General features: G+C 35.5%; 1 protein-coding gene across 4 annotated transcripts in view; it reads right to left on the bottom strand.

Moving 5' to 3' along the window:
• LOC105267899 (Fanconi anemia group J protein homolog) overlaps positions 1-22,167 on the bottom strand; it is a 72,890-nt gene extending 50,723 nt beyond the window's left edge. Inside the window, exons 1-3 of one of the 4 annotated variants that reach the window (XM_011307054.1) lie at positions 21,869-22,167; positions 20,574-21,254; positions 19,440-19,551 (exon numbers count right to left, since the gene is read on the bottom strand). In XM_011307054.1, coding sequence (XP_011305356.1) covers positions 19,440-19,551; positions 20,574-21,212 — 751 coding nt within the window. In that variant the 5' untranslated portion in view covers positions 21,213-21,254; positions 21,869-22,167. Of the gene's footprint in view, positions 1-19,439; positions 19,552-20,573; positions 21,255-21,861 lie in introns of all 4 variants that reach the window. The other 3 variants (XM_011307052.1, XM_011307050.1, XM_011307053.1) reach the window with 3 other exon arrangements.
• Between the last annotated feature and the right edge of the window lie 654 nt (positions 22,168-22,821).

Below are 22,821 nucleotides of genomic sequence, written 5' to 3'. Positions count from 1 at the left end.
ACGTTGAGTTTCTCGTGAAAGCATAAGGGCAAGGAATAGAGACAGAATAAAAGGATATGTAAAAAAAATAACATCGTAAGCATGTGTGTGAAAGACAGGATCCCACATTATACACGTACGTATCACGCACCGTGTCAATTCCTGTGCCACAAGAAGGGAAAGACTCCATTCCATATCCGCCATGTCCGCCAAATTCGCCATATCCACCATTTTAAAAATTCATATGCAGAAAAATGATAAAACGAATTTTTCATTAGTCGCACTGTCCCTTTTTTAACAGTCGATTCAACAAAATGATGAGTTTTTATAGTAAGAGCTAGTTGGATTGCCAATGGAATCCTGGAGAATTGGCGGCACTGTGTGTGAGTCCCAGTGCTATAAATTTGTAGGCTGGTTACTTGGAAGATTAAAAATCCGCGGAGGCGGAGAGTATGCAGTCGAGAAGGTTCTGCACTTAGCACGCCGAGGACCGCCGGTTGCGTCTATAATCGAACTTTCTGTAATCGATGTAGAAATCCCACGAGAAAAATATCTCCCTGCTATTTTCTATACTGGAACATTTCACTTAGTCACAGCACACTATCTCTGACGACATTTCTATTAAAAAATTTCTTTAAAAAATTTCTTTAAAAAATATCCAACTATTGAGCTGTGTGTGTTCTGTGAAAAAAATGAAATTTTTGCCAGGACCAACACATGTTACTAGGTACTTTGCACTCGTGCATTGATTACTTTTTACAAGGGTCGTCATCACTTCTGGCAAGTATCTTTCTTTACTGCCCTTATGGGGTGTACGCACAGAAAAAGCTAACCGTAAAGTATGGGTTCTCTTGAACGTAATTTATAAAGTTTTCAATCGGGTAATTTATGAATTGAAAAACGTAAATAACGATTTCAAACTGGTAAATTGATGGGTTCAAGCTTGTGAATTATGAGTTCGAAATGGTAATGCTTCTGATGTACTTTTTATAAGTAGAATCGTTGCTTGCTTTAGGATATCAGGAACAGAGTCCACCAGCTGTACCTATTACATTTGGGACTTGAGACAAGTGCAAAATTTTTCTTCCATTCGAAAGACCTCTGAACTTGATTAAATTTCAAAGATCTTCAAGGCATCGCGTGGGAAAAATCTAGGTTTTTGTAAATAGTAATGGTTGTTTCGGTAATCACTTATCATTGTAATACACGTCAATGAAGTCGAAAGAAATAAAAATGCGTCATGCCTCTTTGCCTTCAATACCAAATTCTCAATCCCAAATTCACTAGATCGAACTTCCCAGCAATCTGTCCACACGATTTTCCACTCAATATGAGTCATGATACTACATTATTTTCAACTAAATATTTCTTCAATTTAAAACACAAAAAAATTCACGGATTTTTTAAAATTCTCATTTAAATTTTCCGCGAAAGATTACGATACTACTACGTGAATTTACTACTAGTCGCTTTCGTAATCGGCAGGTGAACTTAAATTCCATAATTTTTACTGAATATTTCTGTCCGTGTACTAGAAAAGGTGGAGTTCTGGCAGAAACTTAAGAAGGCTCAACACCTCAATAATATTCACTGTCGTAATTTTTATAATTAGTGACCAAGGAATGAAATTGACACGAAATTTATCCAGAGTTAAGAACAACTGACCCAGTGGCCTCTTTCAGCCAGTATGTCACTACCTCTGTATTATCTCCACACAATTGAGGTTTTTCTTGGTTTCCTTTAGTGTCTTTTCATACCTAACATCATGCAGCTGACGAAGTCGGTCCTATCGCCAGGGAAAGAAAACAAAATGAAATGAGAATATTCCAATAAGGATTCTGAGACCCGAAGCTGGGAGTTCGGGACATAAAACTTTGGAGAAAAGTATAAGAGTGCGGCAGTAACTATAAAGAATCATGAGGTCATATCTGATTTGTTAAATCAGAAATTGTGTGGAAGATATTTCACTCACTTTAATATACCAGAAACATTCACACCATTTTCCCTCACAAGAATTTCATTTCCGGAATGATTGTAATGATAGAAGTCTCAAGACAAAAAAAAAGTGGACGAAAATTGTAATTCGATGAATTAACGTACGTAACCGCTTTTTTGAATATTCTTTCACGACTCGAGTTATTGTTTTCGAAAAAAATTAAAGAATCGGTCCTGATCGAATAATGAATGATAATTGGACGAGATCTTAAATTGCCAAATTTAAGGGTTCAATCCTCATTGTTTAAACGAATTACAGTATTATTTCTCGGATTTCTCGGAAAGATATTTCTCGGAACGATTTTTTATTACTTCATGAACTTTTTATGAATTCAGTCATCTACAGGAAAAGTTGATATTAAATTGTTAATCGTTATTGAAAAATGGCGTTGGTGACTATTGCTGTCGGTTAATTAACGGCCAATACGAGCAAACATTATTATCATCAACAGTTTCTACTAATTATAGATTCTGGATTATGACCGCGCAACGTGGAACTAGAAACAATGAATTTTTAAATAATTACTTTTGTAATTTCTTCTGTTGATTTTCTCCTTATCTCAAAATCGATTGATAAGTTAATTATTAACGAGGATAATAATTAAATACGTACGAAATAATCATAAATAAACGTAAATTATGATTTCAAACTCGTAAATTATGAGATTCAATCTCGGCAATTGGGAGACTAAAACCGTAAATTACGAGTTGGATCATTGCTTAAAAACGTTAATTACGTTTTTAATCTCATAATTTAGTGGATTGAAGGGATCGTAAATGACGTTTCAGAACCCATATGTTACGGTTAGCTCTTTCTGTGTACAGGCACATGTACAAAAGCTTGTTTGAGGTCTAAACTGTAAAGTAAGTTGAGATGCCTTAGCGGAAAATAATGGCGTAGTTTCTGTTGTTTCTGGTGATGATAATCTTTCCATGCCACAAATTAACTATTATGGATATAAAAATTTGACGTATTAATAAAAAATAATTTCAACAACCTCCACGGAAGGAAGTATTCAGTAAAAAATCTATAGAACGTCAGGATTTTCTATCCTCTCTAATAATTTCCCTGCGTTTTTTCCAGAGCTTTCAAAAATTCATGACAAAACACAAGAAAATTATTGCACGCTCGTACATATGTAGAAACGGTACATGTTTGCGGGTAAATCCGGTTAATAATTCGCGATAAAACCAAAAAAACCGGTAATTTCGGCCACCGAGGGGAGATCATCTTGAAGTTCGTTTATCGATTACGGAAGGGACTAAGAGAATTTACGTAGCGATATCGTAATTTCCCGCTGAAAATTCCCCAAAAAATAGCGGATCGCTCCAAAAACAATTCCATGAGAATTTCCTACTAAATTTTCTTTATCCCCATTTCGCTCCGAAATTTCAGAAAAGATACAGATATCCGAGCAAGAACGAACCTTGACCTAGGGCTGAAATCGAGCCTTTCTAGAGAGCCCTCAAATGATCTTGATGTAAGGCTCAAGTGAACCATGAAATTAAGCCTATAACGTGTCTAAATCACTGAGATTCGCCAAACCTAGGTACAGGCTTGTTCCCATGCTCAGCCTATGTGATTCTAATGTGGGTTTGTGTGGAGAATTGTTTTTTTTCAAAAAATGATGGAAGAACACATCGTTCTGCATAGGTCCAACTTGTGAGAACGGAAAGACACAGATTCGTTTAAAGATTGGTATACGAAAGAGGATAACATGACAGAAAAGCTATAGAGAAAGGAGGGATAGAGCAAGTTGAACGGTTGTCGGTGTGTGCGGCCTGTCGTCGACTGGAGAACGATTCGTGTTGTTGGCGTTCGGTACACGTACCTCGAACGCGAACCTAGTTAACACGAACCGATACCGATCTACAACGCTTGCTGGCGGTGGCTCGATAAATACTTATGAGCCACCTTTCGTAATGATCCACGCGCGCCCGCACTCACCCAACTCTCCGCCACCACACATCTCATACATTCTACTTTACAGGATTTTTACGTGCCCCCGATATTCCATATCCCGATTACCCATCATTAATATTTACTGAAAAAAAAAACGAAAAAAAAAACGACGGTAATTAAGAAATCACGCAATTTTATTACGTCACGTCAAGTATGAAAAGTCAATAATTTGTCTGGTAAAAAATTAGTCTGGTTTATGCACTTTTGAATTTGTTCTTGAATTTAATCGATCATACACGGTTGGAATATTAGATTTGAAATTCTGAGGGAAGACATGAAGTTTTGACGAAAAGACTAAAATTGATTGGGGGATTAAAACGTTGAATTTTTATTAATTTAAGAAAAGTGTAAGGGATTATTTTTCAAATTCGAATTTCAGCCAATCAGAGCGCAGTTTTGTGGACTTTCGAACAATTTTATTTCGGGATTTTCTGAATGAATTGCGACGGGAATTTATTAGTATATTTAAGAATGTTTCTCATCTTTCAATGAATTTCACGTTGAATATAGAGTGAAAAATGGAGTATTTTCTCTGAATAATAAATTTCGTCATTGTTTATAGAATTTTTCTTAAATTATTTAAAAAAAAACAAAATAAATACGAAATTACAGTGCCAGAGCTTTTGGTCCCTGTAAAATTATGTTATGTCTTCGGGTGCTATTCGCTGCCTAGGAACGATTGTCAAATTTTGTAGGCTAGAGGTTTCTCTGCAAATTTTGAGACATTCCTTCCTACGCAGGGGAGCATGAGGAAGAGAGACGCATGAGAGATTAATCTGTAGCCTACATGCAAATTTCTACTCGTTTCAGATCAGTTCCACCCACATTGAACTATTTCAACCTGCTGTCTATCACAACCCCACAATTCCATGCGGAAATTCATTTCAATTCATGAAATATTGTGACCTACCAGAAAAGTGTCAGAAAAGGTCAGAATAGAAAAGCGAGGAGCTAAAGAGATTGATTTCAATAATATAAAATGGACATATTCCAAGGCTGGAGGAGAATTTTGTTTCGCAAGTGCCTCTATTTGCGTTTGTAATTCTGGAAATGAAAATGAAGATAATCAAGCAAAATTTCACAATACACGACATTTAATAGAGATTTACGAACCACGTGGGATGTTGCGTTTAATTTTTCTATCTTATGTTTTTGCTTGTTAATTAGAAATTTAAACAATCAATATTTTTCATTTTTCGCATGTTTTGCATTTTTTTTCCTAGTATGAAATCTCGTGGCCGTTCTAAATAACACAGCATAAAAATATCACAGTTATGATGAAGAAAATCAAAATGAAAAATATTATTGGTAATAATATTATATCATCAAAATATCTCAGTGGGAAATGTTATCGATAAAAATGGTATGCTCTCGAAATATCATAATCATCCGGATTTTTCCTGCGAAGAAAATTTGGATTTTCGCGTTTAATACAAGATTTGAAATTACATTTGAATAAAATACAACTATGCGAAAGTGAAAACAGAACAATTATCTTCAATCCAAGATCTTAGAATTGCCGAGTGTTTACCACTGCTGCTGCATTTTTTTTCTCCCCCGACAATTAAATCGCAGTTAATAAGAGTAATGAAGTAGAATGCATCGATTTCTGGGATCGCTCAGTGGAAAGTTTCAAACCGAGAAGGATCATATGAGAGAATATGAACGATAAAAGGTAAACAATCATTGGGATGATCAATAAAAAAGTTGAGAAAGTTTAGTGTCGAGAAAACGGGATGTCTTGTGGGCGGTCGTCCAATTTGAACTCATGAAATCCTATAATTAGTAATCGCTACATAAAAAATTGGTAGTTTTGGATTTGAGGAATACTTTCATTGGAAAGTAAAAGCAAAGTAGAATCATGGATCACTCTGAATCTAAATGACATGAAATCAGTTCTAAAAACACTAAAAACCATTCAAAACCGTGAGGCTCTTTAAATGAAATTAAAAAAATAATTTGTATGCATTATTAATTATTTAACGAATTCCCCGGTGTAAAGACTCGGAAAATGGAAAGACAGTATTTAGTCCCCTGCTCTCCTGTATAAAAATTCATACCTCCGTAATACGATCTATAAAAGTTTCATGGAGGATAGCCTCCGAGAGAATATAGGAGTATCCTAATAAATCATCGAAACGAGGTGAAATGAGCAATGATATTTGCCAAAGAATAACCCAATGGAGAATTGGAACGGTCAAGTTATCACGAGTGGTGCGAGAGATTGTCTTATTCTGGTGAAATAAAATAACGTTTACAGTACGAGTAATGAATTAAAATGCATCGATTTGTGGGATCGCCGAGTAGAAAGCTTCAAGCCGAGAAGGATAATGTGAGAGCTGTGCATAAACAATAAAAGGTAAGGAAGGATTGGTAAGATAAATAAAGAAGCTGAGATAGTCGGAAGCCCAGTGTTGAAGGTACGGTATGTCTCGTGGGCGCCCGCGACGAATTATGTAAGTAGCCAAGCCAAGAAGAAGATTCTCTACAGTGGAGGTACGGCGCCCGCGCTGCTCGCGGCGCCTTTTCAAATCGTACAAACTTCTCTTCTTCTGTTATACCACGCGGCTTATTCTCAGAAGGGGGGGAGATCACAGTCTCGCCAGATCCAAAGGGGAGTAGGAAGAGAAAGGATGCGAATGAGAAGAACAAGTGGAGTGGTGGAGAATGGCGAATGAGAAGAATAAGGAGCGCCATAGATTCGAGTCTGGGGGCACACAGTATATAGGAGAAAAACCGCGAGAACAAGACTGTGAAAGGGTTGGAGAAGAAGGGGGGGGGGGGGGGGGGAATCTTGGAGGCATGTTAAGGACCACCCGAGCGAGAAGTTCAGGACGTGGATGCGAACCGCCGGCGCCCAACGAAGGCCTTTGGGGGGTCTCTTATCTCCCTCACAGTCCATCCAGGATCTACTCACCGTCTGTCTCTTCCTCTCTGCATTCTCTCCCTCTCTATCACCAACTTCTTGCCCTCTTTCTCTCTTATACCCCCTGTATCACCCCCTTACCACCCGCCCCACCCTTTCTCCCTACCCCTTCCACATCTGAATCCCATTATCGATCATTGCTTTTACATAATCCAGACTTGGATCTATTTTTTTGGAATTCCAAATTATTTTCATTTAAATAAAATTGAGAAAATAAATCAACGATTGTTGTCGGACTATCTCTCTCTCCTCACTTCTTACCACTAGGGTATACTAACAGTGCAGCATGCAAGTCCATTGAAATTTTCCATTTATCCAATAGCTTGATCTTTGTCAGAGCAAGAAGTGACAATTCCTTCGCTCTACGTTTTATTCAATTGTAATGACAGGCGTCGAATGAAAGAATCATCAAGTCGAGTCTCAGTGGTTTTTGAATGATTCTAGTGTGGGATACTACGCAATTAATACATCATATCTCACAGCATACATCAATCGATTGGATCAGCTGATGGAAAAACGTCAAAGATGATGATTAATCAGAACTGTCTAATTTTTGTATGGATCTTGAATTATTTCAGATAAATCGTGATGATTCTTTAAATGGAAAACGAAATTACTGCAGGGAAGTAAAATTCACCTATTGTAAAGGCAAACATTTATATGCAATTATTTTTGTAACCAAATTTATTGGGCATCGGAAGTAAATTAATTCAGCTCAAGTGTTTTTTGTCTCAATGGAGTACCGAGATATCGTAAAACATGAAACCGAAAGATCTGAATACTTGGAAGAAAAAATTCCCCGTCCCAAGAGAATCGGTTCTCCGCGTCAGTAAATCTTGGCGTGATTTAAATTATCTCTATTTCTCTCTGATGATTGAAAAATAACCCTAATTGACTGATGTTTCACATAGTTGAGGAAACTTCCATCACCCTGAAGACATTGTCATCATGTAGGAATACGAGTAATCAGGATAAAGCTGTTTTTTCACCAGAGCGAATTTCAGCTAATCTATTTTGATTTTGGAGAACAATTGGACGGGAGTGGGTCCACAGACCGAATCCCACGAATCGGTGAAGAAAACGGGGCAATGTACATGGAAGAGACAAATAAAACAGGGTAAAAATGTGAGAAAATGAGAAGAAATAAAGGTAAGGAAAGAAAGCGAATTAGTAGCGGCGCTTGTGCGCGTTTGGCGAGGAACCGTCGGTAGAAGTGCCAAGGGTAAGCCACACACTAGGTCGTCTTATAAGACCCAAAAGGGGAGAAGTAGAGAGGACTAACTATACGACATGAACGACGTGAGATCCGTTGGACCCGTATGTGAAGTTTCATTGTCCCCCAGAACGTGTATACATCTCACCATAGGAACCTTAATGTCGGCAAGGATAAAAGCATGGACCGATCCCTTTGTCTTTCTGCGCTGAGTGAGAGAGTATGGCCTGCCTACATCCAGAGAAAATTCACAGAATCTTTATGAAGAAAACCTAATGTTTATTCAACCGAAATTACCTATAACTGTCACCCTAACAGGACAAATTCCTGATAAGATTAAAAGTGATACACTCGACGAAAATGCCACTTGACATTTTTTATAACGACAAAGTGACGTGATATTTCTGGAATAATTCTTCAACAACGGTGCAATTTATTTATTGAATATTCGAGTGATTATACTTTTGGGTCCATGTTGCAATGGAAAATCGAGGAAATGGGGAAAATTCGATTCGAATAGCTTCTCTGAATTTTCAATCTATATAGAATTGAATTGTATTTCCTGTTTTATTTTTACGATAAATCTGGAAATTCAAGCGTTCATGGAAACCCCAATGGTCAACTCGAAAACCACAATTTTATTAAGTTTTCTAATTAAATGCGATATTTTATGAAGATTTTAATTGAATTTTAATTCAAGCTTCTATCATTGAACATTCCCGGGATATTGTGATTGAAGTTCCAAGAAATCTTTTTGTTCCCTTTTTTTTTATAATATAAAGTTTCCGAGCAGGACGTCAAGAATCTCCTCAAAGCCGTTCATCATGAACAACGACGAAAATTGAGTATCACCTGAATAAATGAAGAGACAAGAGGATGAAAATTTTTTAACAAAAAGTAATAAAATTGCTAAAGAATTTTCATCCTCTTTGCGCTATGGAAATATCGTATGTGTAAAGATCGGAATCGCAATGAATTTTTTGGGCCTTATGGATACACAAGACATAATTATGATATAATTATTGTATTATTATTATTGTCAATATTAATATTCGCAGTAACAACTTACTCGGTATAAAAAAAATTATATATTCATATATTCATATGAAAATAATTTTCGTTTTTGATAAAATTGGAAGAATCCAATCTCAAGGTATACGATGGCTCAATCTGTTCCGAGATTTTTTTTTACTTCAATGGAAATATAATGAATTTCTAAATTTACAACTTGGTTTATGGTAAAATTAGAAAATTAATATTGGAGAATGTTTCGAATTGAATTTCTAGTATGCACTGATTTATTTGCTGGGACTCAAAAATTTGAAGAGCTGTTAAATGATTAATCAATATCGGGGAAAACCATCGAATCTCTTCTGTGAATTAATTAATCGGAAATCACTTGTTTCTGAGTCTCTTATGATATTTTTTAATTACCGTCATTAAATTATCCCGTAATCATGAGAACCTGATTAATTTGGGAGAAAGAACTTCTCTATCCATACTTTATAACTTATCGTACGGTTTCCATCATATTTCAACAGAATCAAGAGGCTACCAACATCTGTTGAGTAATCTCATCGAAGAGCGCAAATTTAATTTAATTTCATAACTTCATTAATTTGGCAAAAACGTGCAAATTTAATTACGTGTAGTATTAATTATTCTTCACGACAGACATTTTTTTCTAAGTGCAGTCGCTCAAATTCATCAGGCCACCGGCAATAAAGGGATTGTGATTTTTTGTAGCTCCCGGTCTTTTTGTTTTATATATTTATTATTAATGTCAAGTAAGTGTCCACTTGACACTTGGCAATTATTGAAGCAAAGAGTAGAAAATTAATTTCGATTATTTACTTCGTGAATATTCATTGTTGGCAATAACACTATACGTTGTCTAGTAGAATGAAGTGGAATTGAGTAAATTAATTCAGAATCAATACTTTCCAGTCTCAGTTGGGGCGCCGGAATTCCATAGCAATTACTCGAGTCCTTTTTTTATACAGTTAGCAATTAAATTAAGTTAAACGGGATGAATTTTTTCGTTAAGCCCCCAAATCTCGATTAATACTCCAAAATAATGATGTGGTAAACTTAAACCATAATGGAAGTAAAAAAAAAATATAGAATAAACTCAAAACCAAATTCAAGTTCAAATAAAACCGAATTTTCAAACTATTGAAAATTCAATTGTAATCGAAATTAAATTTTCACGATTAACATGAAAATTCAAGGTTTCTTTGAAAAATCGATTATTATTTAATAAGAAAACCCCAATATCCCGGCATTTTTTGATAAATAGGAAATTTCATGAACGTTTTGAATTGAAATTTAAATCAATCTCAAACCATTAAACGTTCAGATGACTCTACCCGAAATTTTAAGCAATTTTTAATATTCAATGTTCAATATTTGTAAGAAAAATTATTTGATCATGTCCGGCACTGCCTATCGCTATTAATTTTGGGTGTACCAAATTTAGCTTCCCAGATGTAGAATGAGATATAGGAAATAATTCAGATTAATAATTGCAAAATGGAGAAATTGTGAGTAGCAATTTGTGACTTTTGAGATTGAGCTCGCTAGTTAATTTCAAACTCATTAATGTCATTCTAACGACCCCGCGAATGTCTCAAAATATTTCGTGCTACGTATTCCCACATATCCTGTATGGCGACGCTGTGAATTCGTAGTCTTGCGTGTTACGGCATTGATCATGAGCGAACAGTAGGGACAAAACCACAATATATAATTCTGCGTTTCACCGATAATTATCATGAAACCGGTTACAACAGAGGTTTCTGTCGCTCGACAATGGATGTGCAGCAAGCAGCACATGAAAAAAAAACCATGTCGATAACTACAACACAATGAAAGGAAAAAAAAAATAGTTTTTCATTATGAAATGGAGTGATATGAAAATGAAAAATTTAATAAAACCAGTAGCCCATTGGAGTATACGACTGCAGGTGTACGACGAAGCCAATACCTGAATGTTTATTCTTCTTATCAACAAGTTGATAGTTTGTAAATGATTTGAACTTTGAATCGACTGATATCTGTAACTGCATATGTTACACAATTTTTCAATCAAAAAGAGACATATCAAAATTCGCCAAAAAACAATGCTTCTACTGAGAAGTAAAAAAAACGCCTTTCTTGAAAGAATTTGAAGCGGTTTCAATGTATACAGCACGCCGCATCACCGTGACAGGCATATATACGTAACCACATTCTACAGGATGTCCTCAGATTTTTTTTAACCTTTTGATTAAATGGATTTAGACAAAAAGTTGAATATCTATGAAACCGCCCGGCCGATCGCGCCCATCCAAAATGCCAACCTTGAATATTATTAAAGCGATAGCAATACCAAATATCGACTTACTGACTCCATTTTTTCTCAAGTTACCTCTTGATAAACTCGACCGTCTTTGCATACAATTTTTAAAATAAATTCTTTAGAACGGTTATTATCGTGATGATTTTGAATGTTTCGATTTTTTGGGGATTTACCTAAAAAGCCGGAGAAATCATCAAATCAATTGTTTAAAAAATGGCGCAGGTCCGAATGCACACTCGAAAATGCGGAAATTATTGAGGCAAAGACGTTGAGATTCTAGCTGCCAATTGATATTCTGTGCTAAAACTAAAATTATCGCTGAATTCCTATTCAATCATTTCAACGACCCCTGAGATTTCTCTGAAACGATTCTAGCGATTCGATTTTTTTTCGTAATACTTATCATGATGATCCTGTTTGGAATCGATGGAAGAAAGGTAGTGCCGATTTGTACGCTATTTGTTAACTTGGAAACTAATCAATAGAGAAACTTGTCACCCCGTATAATTTGAAATTTGACAGTAACAAGCTTTATTATTTACTGTGATTGCAACTTTATTGGAACATCTTTCACTTGATGACTCAAAAACTATTCGTTAGATTTCAACATGTCCCCCCATTCGTTTTATGTCATGTACCTAAATTCACCAATAGCTGGTACCATCGTACTGAATTTCTCCAAAAATATTATCGTTTATGGTTTTTTTTTCATTGCAATTAATTATTGTGGACTAAGTGACAACTCAAAAAGCAATAGAATTACAGAAACATAAAATTCATACATAAATAATAAATAAAGCGACGGTGAGAAGTCGTTTAAAGTATCGAGGGATGGTAAAATGATTGTCTCATGAAAATTTCTTTCCAAAATCTCAAGAAAAATCATTTTGCCCGCGCATAAACATTTTCTGAAAAAGTCAATATGAAGTTCCGGGGTGTTCTAATTTTACGCGATTACGAATCTCAAATATTAATGTCCAGTAAAATTTCCTGGCTATAATTCCCGGAAATTTTGCGCGTAGTGGGATCACGGGGAGGAGCAATTGTATACGCTGTCCGATCAACGAAAGATAGATAGATAAATAATCTTACTTAGAACGCACTAAGGATCTGAGATATAAAATCATGTTTTCAGGGTGAATTAACTTCAGTAATTACTTTTTGCCAATTAAATTTGCCTAGAACGAATAAATGTTCACAAATATTTGCATTTGAAATGTGCGACATTCATATTTCAGTTAAGAAATGCAATATTCAAGAAATGTTTTTCGTCCCAATGCATATTGATACGGAAGTCACAAATTTTGATAACTGGACGATTGGACTACCTGCGAGTATTCTTCTTTCTTTATTCATGTTTCTGTTCCACTTTTTTTTATACCCTTCTCTATGTCATTCGTGACAATCGCACCCTCTCCGGAAACCATTCCGAGACGCAACCGTGCCATCAGCGACAATGTTCCTTCGCCTCTTTCCGTTTCATTATCTTTTTCTTTTTTTTATATTCTTTGGAATAAAAACTTTTTATTCACTGACTTGTCCTTTTTTTCTGTGGTTTATTTTCGTTTATTTTTTATAAGAACCATACCTTTGTATATATTACAGTGGCACAGGTCAATAGATTCGTGTCTCAAATGTTTCGCAGTATATGTCATATAATCGTTATTATATATACGTTTACATCGTGCATTCATGTCCTTCGTAACCTCTTCTTAGTTTTCTCCTTTTCCATCAATAAAAAGAAAAAATTAAGGAGAAATACAGCTGTACGGAAAAAGAGCATTATCTAAAATTTCAAGTACTTTGTTCAGCATGACACATACTGATATTTATCAATTTGACATTCTTTAACGCTTTTCAACGTTTAAATATTTAATTATGCAATAAAAGGTAAGATTTTGCGTGTCATTTATTGATACTGCAAACTGTCTACATTATTCTTTATTTCAATGAACTTTATGGAAGAATTTGGTGGATAGTAGTACCACTCGACATTTACCCTGCTCACGAAGCGTGATAGTAGATTGTTTAAAGGGTTGATATAAATTATAATAAGAGTATTAAACTAGGAGGAAATGATTTCGTGTGACAAGAACGATGGAATACTGGGGACACTTTTCGGTACGATGAGCAAAATAGCGTTTGACTTTCTCGTAACTACTTTTAGGTTCGTGTCGAGGCCACTTTTGAAAACTTCTCGACGGTGGATAATTGCCGATGAAATATGATAGTTAAGTCTAGGGACAGAGTCATTATGTTCTTCCGCAAACCGAGAATGAGATGCAGGCAGGAGTTGAATTTTTTAAATTATGGAAAACTTTTGAGATGTATGTCATATACATTTATTTCTGACAGGTATTTATGGGGATGTATTACACGACTCACACAGAAGAATTTGAGACAACCCCGACTTGGAAGTGGTTCAAAAAGCCTCAGAGGCTTGTAACATTTTTTAAATACGTTTTTTCAATTCATTTTTAATTCAGCAATCGTCAAATTCTTCTAAAGTCAAATTGAGTAGTTGAATGCTAAAAGATAGATAAATGCAATTTATAGAGGCGAAGGAGGATGTCGCTGAGTATTTGCTAATCTCTCAAACGATTTTCGGTGATCCCTGACTATATCCTATTATTGTGTTTGGGGGTTATTATAAAAAATTCATTCATTTTAATATTGACAGACAAACGCAGTTTTCACGGGGCTCTTTTATTCCTGATATAAAAACGGAGAAAGGAAATCGATCTCAAAATATCTCGAGATATCTCGAAATATCTCGAAATATCTCCAATTACCGTACGAGTAAAGCCCGTAAGACAAAACCGACCGCCAGCACGACGTCGTAGCAACATTTTAAAAATTCAAAAAACTGTCAAAAATTCCGAAAATCAGAATCATCGCGAAAGCCAAAGCATGTCGCAAATTATTGCACAAATTTTGCCTGGGGGTCAGGGACGGTTAAATTTTCAAGTATTATCTGTGGAATACGCACAGACGATCTCACAGAGAAAAAAAAACCCACATGTCAAGAATGATTAGAAAAATCCGTCCATTCGTCCAACTCTGTCATAAAAATTGATTTGCTATCTGTTATCAACTCTATAAATGGTTCTTCCGAATTGGAAATTGATTTATTCCAAGTACTAGCGTTGAACCGCAAGGATTCCCTCGAAAAAAAAAACAAAAAAAAAACAGCAGTTTCAGTGAAAACATGTGACAGAAGGCATGCGACAGAAGGCATGCGACGAATTAGATACGGCCGTTACTCAATGCATTATGAGTTGGTCTATTCTTTCTATTTCTACTAATTCTATTAGTAGCCGGTTCCAAACTGCCCAATTATAACCTATTTTCTAATACACGAAAAAAAAAACCGCAAACACGGATCTAGGTATGAGAACAAATGATAAATAAATTGGTGGCCCTTCGTTGCCCATACGCCATGAAAGCATTCCTGACATTCCAGAATTTTTAATCCGTAGAAATAATCCACTGATTTGTAATGTGTAATTATTTCATACGGAATTGCAATGTGCTAATCTCTTATCTGTTATTGATGTTGTATATATTTTATTTAACAAAGGCAGGAGAAGAAATGGAAAAAGCCCAATGGATGTACATCCGATTTGTTCATGACAGAGGAATTATAATTTAGGGCAATAATTTATTGTAAATAATCCGAGAAGGATTCATGCATCGTCCTAATATACAATAGAGAAGGGAAATCGATCTCGAAATATCTCGAAATATCTCGAATAATCTCGAATCACCGTAAAGGCAAGACCCGTAAGACGAATTCGACCCGCTACCACTACGTCGTGGCTAAATCCCAAAAATTTCGAATGAATAAATGCCCGGAGGATGCGCGGACGACCTCGTATTTAAAAGAACCGATCTCTCATTGCATGAATGCTACCTAATTATCTGATATAGTTAATAGTTCTAATGTATCTGATTTTATGAAGAGTTTATTTGGATTTCGCGTGTAAAATTAGATCACACAAAATACGTCACTGACCAATGAACAGAGCACTTCAATTATTACACATACGAGATCTTACACATTGCGATACTAACATATTTATTTATTATTATTATCATTTTTGTCTTCCTTTTAGTGAAGGAATCGATAAAATATGAGGTAAAGCCTGCACGTTGCGAATTGTAATATTTAGAATTTACTGAATTGGAGTTGTTATTGATAATCTGAGACTTCGGGAACAAGATTATTTTTACCCACAGGATTCTATGTTATACATATTTTCATATGTATTTTTCATATGTAATCTGTATGTCCATGTGAATTAACATCATTAAAAATTATGAAATTTCCGGCAGCAATTTCTTTGGACTCTTCATGTACTGATAATTTAAGGTAGCATTGAAATGTCAAGAGTCTCTCTATGTAAAGAATTTCCAACATGACTCTGTAGTTCCATGAAGCATAAAATTTTAAATGAAATGCGCAAAAAATTGTCATAAACTTTACCAAAAATTGTTTTCCTCAAAATAACCAAATGTCAAACGAAAGCCATCAGGGCTGATGTCCAAACATTAAGAGTTTTGAAAAACTTTCAATTAATAGTTATTGACATTTTCCGATGAACTGAGGCACTTTAAATGTATATATTAAAACTGCGACAACCGTTATATACCTTTTTTTCGTTGAAGAAAGTAATTAGACCCAATGACAGACGTTGACGTCTCCAAGATTGAGACACGAGTGGCACTATAATTTGCCGAAGACTTTCCCCAACCCCACACGAAAGAGAAAGAAAGTAGATAACTAAGGTATCACCGTGATGCAGTTCTACACGAGTTTAAAGCACTTTTTGATAGCGCACACACACCGACAATTGATTTTGTGCACTTTATTATTCAGCAACAAACCCGCGGCATAAGGGAAAGAGAGGATTGCGTGATGTTCGAGACATCTCTGAATATGAATTATGCTGTGACAAAAGCGTGTGGGATGTGCCCTCTTTCCTGAATCCCTCCATTCCCAAGTTCTTCCTCACTATCTATGGGAACTACGGGAACTTGGAATCACCGCTACCGGGTGTGTTGCCGCCTGTTCCCCCAACTCTCATTGCTTGTTACTCATAAAAAAAGCAAGTCATAAAAATGAAGAAAAAACTATCCACAATGTAAGAAAAAACAAACTAACCAAGAAAACTAAAGAAATAACGTCAAAAGTACGAAAGAGGAGCGAAAACCTTAGATAGGACTCCGCACGCAAATTTGACGTTAACGTTAAAGAAACGTTTAATTTGACGAGTCCCCTGAAATTGCACGCGATTCCCTCAAAAATACAGGGCCATATCTTTATGGCTGCTTTCGAAGGGAAAACGAGTAGGTGAATTCCTAAGCAGGTGCTGCATCATTAGAAATATCAGGGATATTGTGGCGAAGGATTCAAATTTTTGCTCGCTATTTTAATATCATGCAAGAATAGTCCAGGTGAGATAACTTTGGGTTGGGGTCATCAGAGAATTGGAGATCGGTGTCATTTTTCGATTTTAGAGCGAATCATATTCATGAGAGACAGTAACAGCATTTGAGGATAATTGCTGGATAATACTGCAATTGATTTTTGGCATTGCGGTGTGGCTAATGGAGTAGGAGAGTACATGAGTACAAGGTACGCTTGAAGATATGGATGTACTTGTTTATTACTCATGTTTTTTTTCGCGAAGGTATTGGCAGATTGAAAGGGTTGACTGCGGGTCTCAATCAGTCTTGATGATTCCGTTTTTTCTTCTCTTCACGTTTTCTCCAAGTGGGAGTAATGATTAACACTTGCAAATGATGGAATCAATTTTTTCATGTTCATTAATTCGTTAACGATAAAACCGTTTTTCAAAAGTCTGTGGTTTTTTATGATTGTGAAGAGCGTTGCATGTTCCGATAGAATATATGACATACTATGCCCGGTTAAAAGATAAAGTCCGTTAAAGAGTAGATGTCAAGATAACACCTTCATCGTATTTTTTATGCTAATCCCCCTCGAGTGGAGACCGCAATAAATTTGAAAGTCGTTAAGCGTTGTTGTGATCATAATAAGAATTAGTACTATTACAGGTGCAACAGGCGTGAGGAAGAAGACTAGCATATTTTTACTATCGAAAGTGGTGAGGCAATTGTTAAATTCTCAAAACCAACACTATCACTATCTAATTGAGCTTGAAGCTAATATTGATAAATTAAACCCTATCGACAAAGAGTTGTTGATAATTTGTGTTTATTTTCATACTCTAAGTATTTTAACTAGAAAAATATATTTTTATATAGTGTATGGATATTTATGAAATGTATTGTTGGAATAATATATTTGAAATAAAATAGAATTGTTCAAGAGTTGTGATGAAGCAATTGAAAAGCAATTATTGTCCGTTTATAAGATACGATATCTGCATGGTGGAAGACTGGATATAATAATTCAAACCATTAGGCTAAGGATAAATGGGAAGATAATTAAAATTGGTATGACAAGCAAGAAATTGCTAATTGTTGGTTTATCCTCTTGCTTGTCTGATTGCAAATGTGAGTAGGGGTGGTCAACAGCCGTGTCAGGGTTTACGCATTTCTCCCACTCCAATTCTTTAAATACCTGAGCCATTCCGCACATTACCCACCAATTATTGCGCGTCAAGTCTCATATTTCGACCGACTCTTCATGAATACATTTGGACCTCATGAAAAGTGACTTTACTTAGAATTTCAGGCTTCTAACCACAATACTTCGAAAGAGATTCATTATCTCATGTTATTCATTATAGAAAGTCTCATCGAGATATTCAAATATAGATATTCTACATGGTCGATTGCATCTGCTAAATCATAAGCGATAATGGATCGATTTTAACATGTCGAAATAAAAAAATTTCCGCAGTTTTTCATGTTAATGGCTAGAGCTAGTTGCTGTCATGCAATTATGGTCAAATTGAGTCCTAACCTGTTTGTTTACGAGGAAATCTAATTAACTTAGATGAGGTTGTGGTTGTCACGAGAAAAACGATTTTTCGGAAATTTATTGTGAGTTCACCTTGATTTGGATATTTCTAAAACTATCGATTTTATCGAAGTTAATTCCACTTGTGGGATATTATTTTGAAGAATATTTATGGTATTTATAGTACTTCGATGGGATGTACCATCATACTGTCCCAATTTGTATTCTCGTCTGAATTTACATTTCCTGGCGTTACTCTAAAATATACGAATTATTCCCAATGTGTGAACAATAAGGATCCACTAAACTCTTCTCAAGATTACATCCCGGAGAACAGTTTGCATTTCGAAACAAAATTGAACCCGGTGATTGAAATAATTAGCAATTTTTAAACAACAAATTTCTCATTAATTTGGATTTTCAATGTTGATTTCGTTATGCTCTACCCCCGATTTCCCAGTGGAAAAAACGGAATCTTATAGTGCGGATGGTAATCGGGTTTGTGGTGAAAAGAACAGCCAGAACATGACTCTAGCCAGACGAGGATGAGAGAGGTCCTAACGACGCAGTGTCACGAGACAGTACCTGAAGAGACCACGAAAAGACATGAACTCTAAAAATGAGTACGCGGTATGGTTGAATCTCCTCGAAGATGTTTTAACGAGAATTTCGAAGGAATGCATTACTATGAAGATGAGTGATAAGACTTAGGATCACCTTATACGACATTACGTTTCGAAAATTCTCTTATTTTTATACTCGCTATTCTTCAAATGTAATTTCACCCCCTTTCCATTTTGTTATTGTGTTTCAGGTTTCCACTTTTATTGTTGTCCTCGCAAAAACCCTCGGCATGCTAAATTAACTTTTGTAATATGCCGTTTACAACTCGGTCAACGTTGGTTATTTAATTGAAATTCCGAGTTCACGTAAACTTTGTTGTGATGTTACTTACTATTTCTATAAACAGCTTTATGCTAACCATAAATGTGATGGCATGCAATGATTCTGTTACTGTCTTATTAGCTATCTACTCTTATTTTTTATTTGGTTGAAGTTTTTTTTTGTACTCACCGGCGTACTGGCCCTGCCACGCTAGAGCTCCACAAAGTAAGGCGAGGGTCTTTCCACTACCCGTTGGACTTTCTATCAAGGAGTGCTCTTCGTTTCTGCACCCTTTTATAAGCTGAAAGCGTAATTGGAATTTCAAATCAATTAATTCATTTCTGATTTTAACGATCTTGTTATTCTTATAGCAAATATTTGTCATTTTGAAAATATCTGAATCTAACATTTTAGTGCATTGTGATTTTAAAGGCGATTTTTAGACTGCTATGTACAGATTAGTCAATCGATTGTAAATAATTTTTGTTGAAAATTAAACATGAAAAAATACTACTCATCAAATTGAAATGTAACGCGAGGTATTAACGCTTTTTGTCACGCACATGTTTAGATGATGTAATGTACATGAATTTATATGAAAAAGTTCTGCTTTAGGGCGTCTCCAGTTATTCCATTAAATATTACATTAACTTCTTTTCCCAAGAAAACAAACACCCGTTTCAAAATCATACAGTACGATTCCGAGCTGTTGGGATGGTATTTTTTACTCGCGTGGAATGGTCGTTCGAGTCGAAGGCGAGAGCTGACCAACCACACGAGTCAAAAAAACCTCATCCCAATAGTTCGAATAATATGTGTCCGTGGGGATTTTCAATTTTTCGAGTTTGGGAAGTATGTAGTGCCAATTTCCAGACGAGAAATCGTGAGAAGCAGTACAAAAAAATAAATGACAGCCGTTTTTTCAGCTATACCCGCAGTCGCAGTCACAGCATTGATTTAACCAGGAAAAAAAAATGTCAAAATGATTGCGATCTATAATTTTTTAGTATTATAAACACAGAAATGCCGGTCAATTTGAATCTTTATCTCTCTCTCTCTCTAAAATCAATTCTAATCTAATCTCTTCTATTTTTCCGCATGAAATACTTTAGTATCTGATCCATTTAAAATCCTTACCTAAAGGTTGCCACATTGAACTTTTATATTAAATGTTAATTATTCCTGTTTATTAATAATATTCAATAACTTATTACTCTACAGTCCTGTCCTTTATTAATTTGAAGACTTGTCTCGGGGTGTCGAAGAAAAAAATAATGATTCTACTGGATAAGAAAATACAGTATTAATTCATAGAGTACTTACCGCATTCATAACTGCTTTCTGAGCTGGATAGGGATTCAAAGGAAAATCCACTTTTACCCCAGCAATTTCTAATCTGTGGTGACGAGTAACAATTGGAACAGGAGGATCGACATCACAACAACCATCAGAGCTGGCCAGTGGATTGCTAATGCTGTCAGCGTTATCAACGTCATAAAACTCAATGTTTCGTCTTTTAGCTTCATTTACACTTGGGCTCGTTAAAGGTCTCTTCTTGAACATCGAGCTTGATTCTTCTTCACCAGATCCCCAACGAAAGAATCTTCTAGGTGCAGGTTTTGAGTATGCCTGACCTTGAAGATTTGCAGGCACTTCGATCCCTTCAGAATGATTAGTCTGGAGAGAGGCATCACTTGGCGCACTATCTTCTGGTCCGAGTCCAATGATTTTTGGTGAGGATGTAGATTTTATTATTGGCATATTCTCTTTGCCAACGAAAGTCGGCTTGAAATCTTCACTTGTGCCCCCATCTGATTCCTCAGATGAGGTCATAATCTCGATAAAGTGTTGTTCAGTTGTTTTTTTCCTTGATTTCGAACTACCCTTTGCCGTCGACGGCTTTGGCAGTAAAACTGGGCTTTCGAACGAATCATCATCTGATGTTAGTTCCACTAATTCCATTGCATTAGTTTTCTTATCTTTCTGACTAAATCTGGATACTATCTGAAAGAATAATGAAAGGAATATGATTCAAGTGATAATTTATCAGTGAGGTGAGAGAGACCGGAAAGCTGTAGCATATAATTTTAAATAATATTATTCTTCACCAAGTTTTCAATAACAAATAAATTGTTTAATATCGTCTCTAAATATTGTCAGTCTCCGGAGTACCTGGAGAATCAACAAACCTGCCAGTGTGTAAACTACTAATTTACGTTATTAATTAGGGGGTCACACTTGTCAGATAATGTTTTATTCACCGATAAATTATATTTAGATTTGATTGAAAGTCAACATAGTTTCATAATTAATTTATTTTTATGGGACTTTATTTATTTTTCATCAAGAAACTCCAGTGAGATGGGCACATAATTTCTGAATTTTTCCGTACACTGATTGTCACAACCAAAATAAATGAAAATAAATAACTGCGTAGATTTCTAATTCTATTTGATAAATTATCCTAATAATCGACAAAAGTTTATCAAAAAAGGTATTCCGGATGTTTGATATATGTTATATCGACCGATTTAATAGATATTTACGGAAGGATAACCAACAATTGTCAACAATTAAAAAAATAACCTCAAAAGATAGGTTAAATGTATAACTTCTACCTGGTACTCGTCCACCAACAAGTTTCAATCTCGGGAAGCACTTGGAAACAGCCTGATTCAATTAATTATTTCCTCTTCTGTGTTAATTTGTTATGCCGGTATTTAGTGGGTCGAAGCACATGACCATGCTTGTGGAACCCGCGTTTATTTACATCGTTTACATCAGAAAATTTCTAACGACACTGATGCGCGCGCAAATCGTTATCCACCAATAACTATCTAACATGACGTACGTATTCGAAAAATTATTTCTTTTAGTGTCATTATTGTACATTTTACCGGAGTATTCTGATTAATTCGTTAACGTGTAGCAATGGCATAATTAGTAATGGAATTTTTATTTGATGGATGTATTCGAGATCAGCAAAGGCATTCTCAAGCCTCGGTAGTTCTATTTCACTCCGTCGAGAGGCGCCACTTGCTGGTTTGTCGAATGTCTTGATCGTCCTTGATCCCTCATCCTTCATGTATGCACGTGTTATTACTTATGGGTCTTTTCCATCATCCTATTATTCGTTATCCGATCCTCAATCATCCAAAGAAAACTCGCCAATTAAGGCAACTTAATTAATTATTCCCAAGGTAAATGTTCTTTTTTTTCCGAAATACTGTAATATCATCACCGGAAAAACGGGTGAGTGCCATTTTTTTCGCATTATTTTTTAACAAAAAAGTGTGTTTTTTGTTCTGTTGACGTTCCTTTTTTTATCTTCGTCCAGAATTTTTGGCTGGGTTTTTTTTTAATGGTAGGCGGAAAAAATAGAGGAAAAATCACACACGGAAATCCTGTTAAAGTGCACCTGAATTCATTACCTGCTCTACTTGATCTTTTTTTACCTTCAAAATTTTTTCCCCAGATCAAGATGAAATGTCGTTACGTGCCCGATAATTTTTTATGACCTATGATTATTAATCTGGAGGGAATTTTAGCTTGAATTTTTCCTCAATTTTAT

This window comes from Fopius arisanus, unplaced genomic scaffold (assembly GCF_000806365.1).
Source record: "Fopius arisanus strain USDA-PBARC FA_bdor unplaced genomic scaffold, ASM80636v1 scaffold00051, whole genome shotgun sequence".
Lineage (NCBI taxonomy): Eukaryota > Metazoa > Arthropoda > Insecta > Hymenoptera > Braconidae > Fopius > Fopius arisanus.
This window is presented reverse-complemented; position numbering and strand designations above follow the sequence as displayed.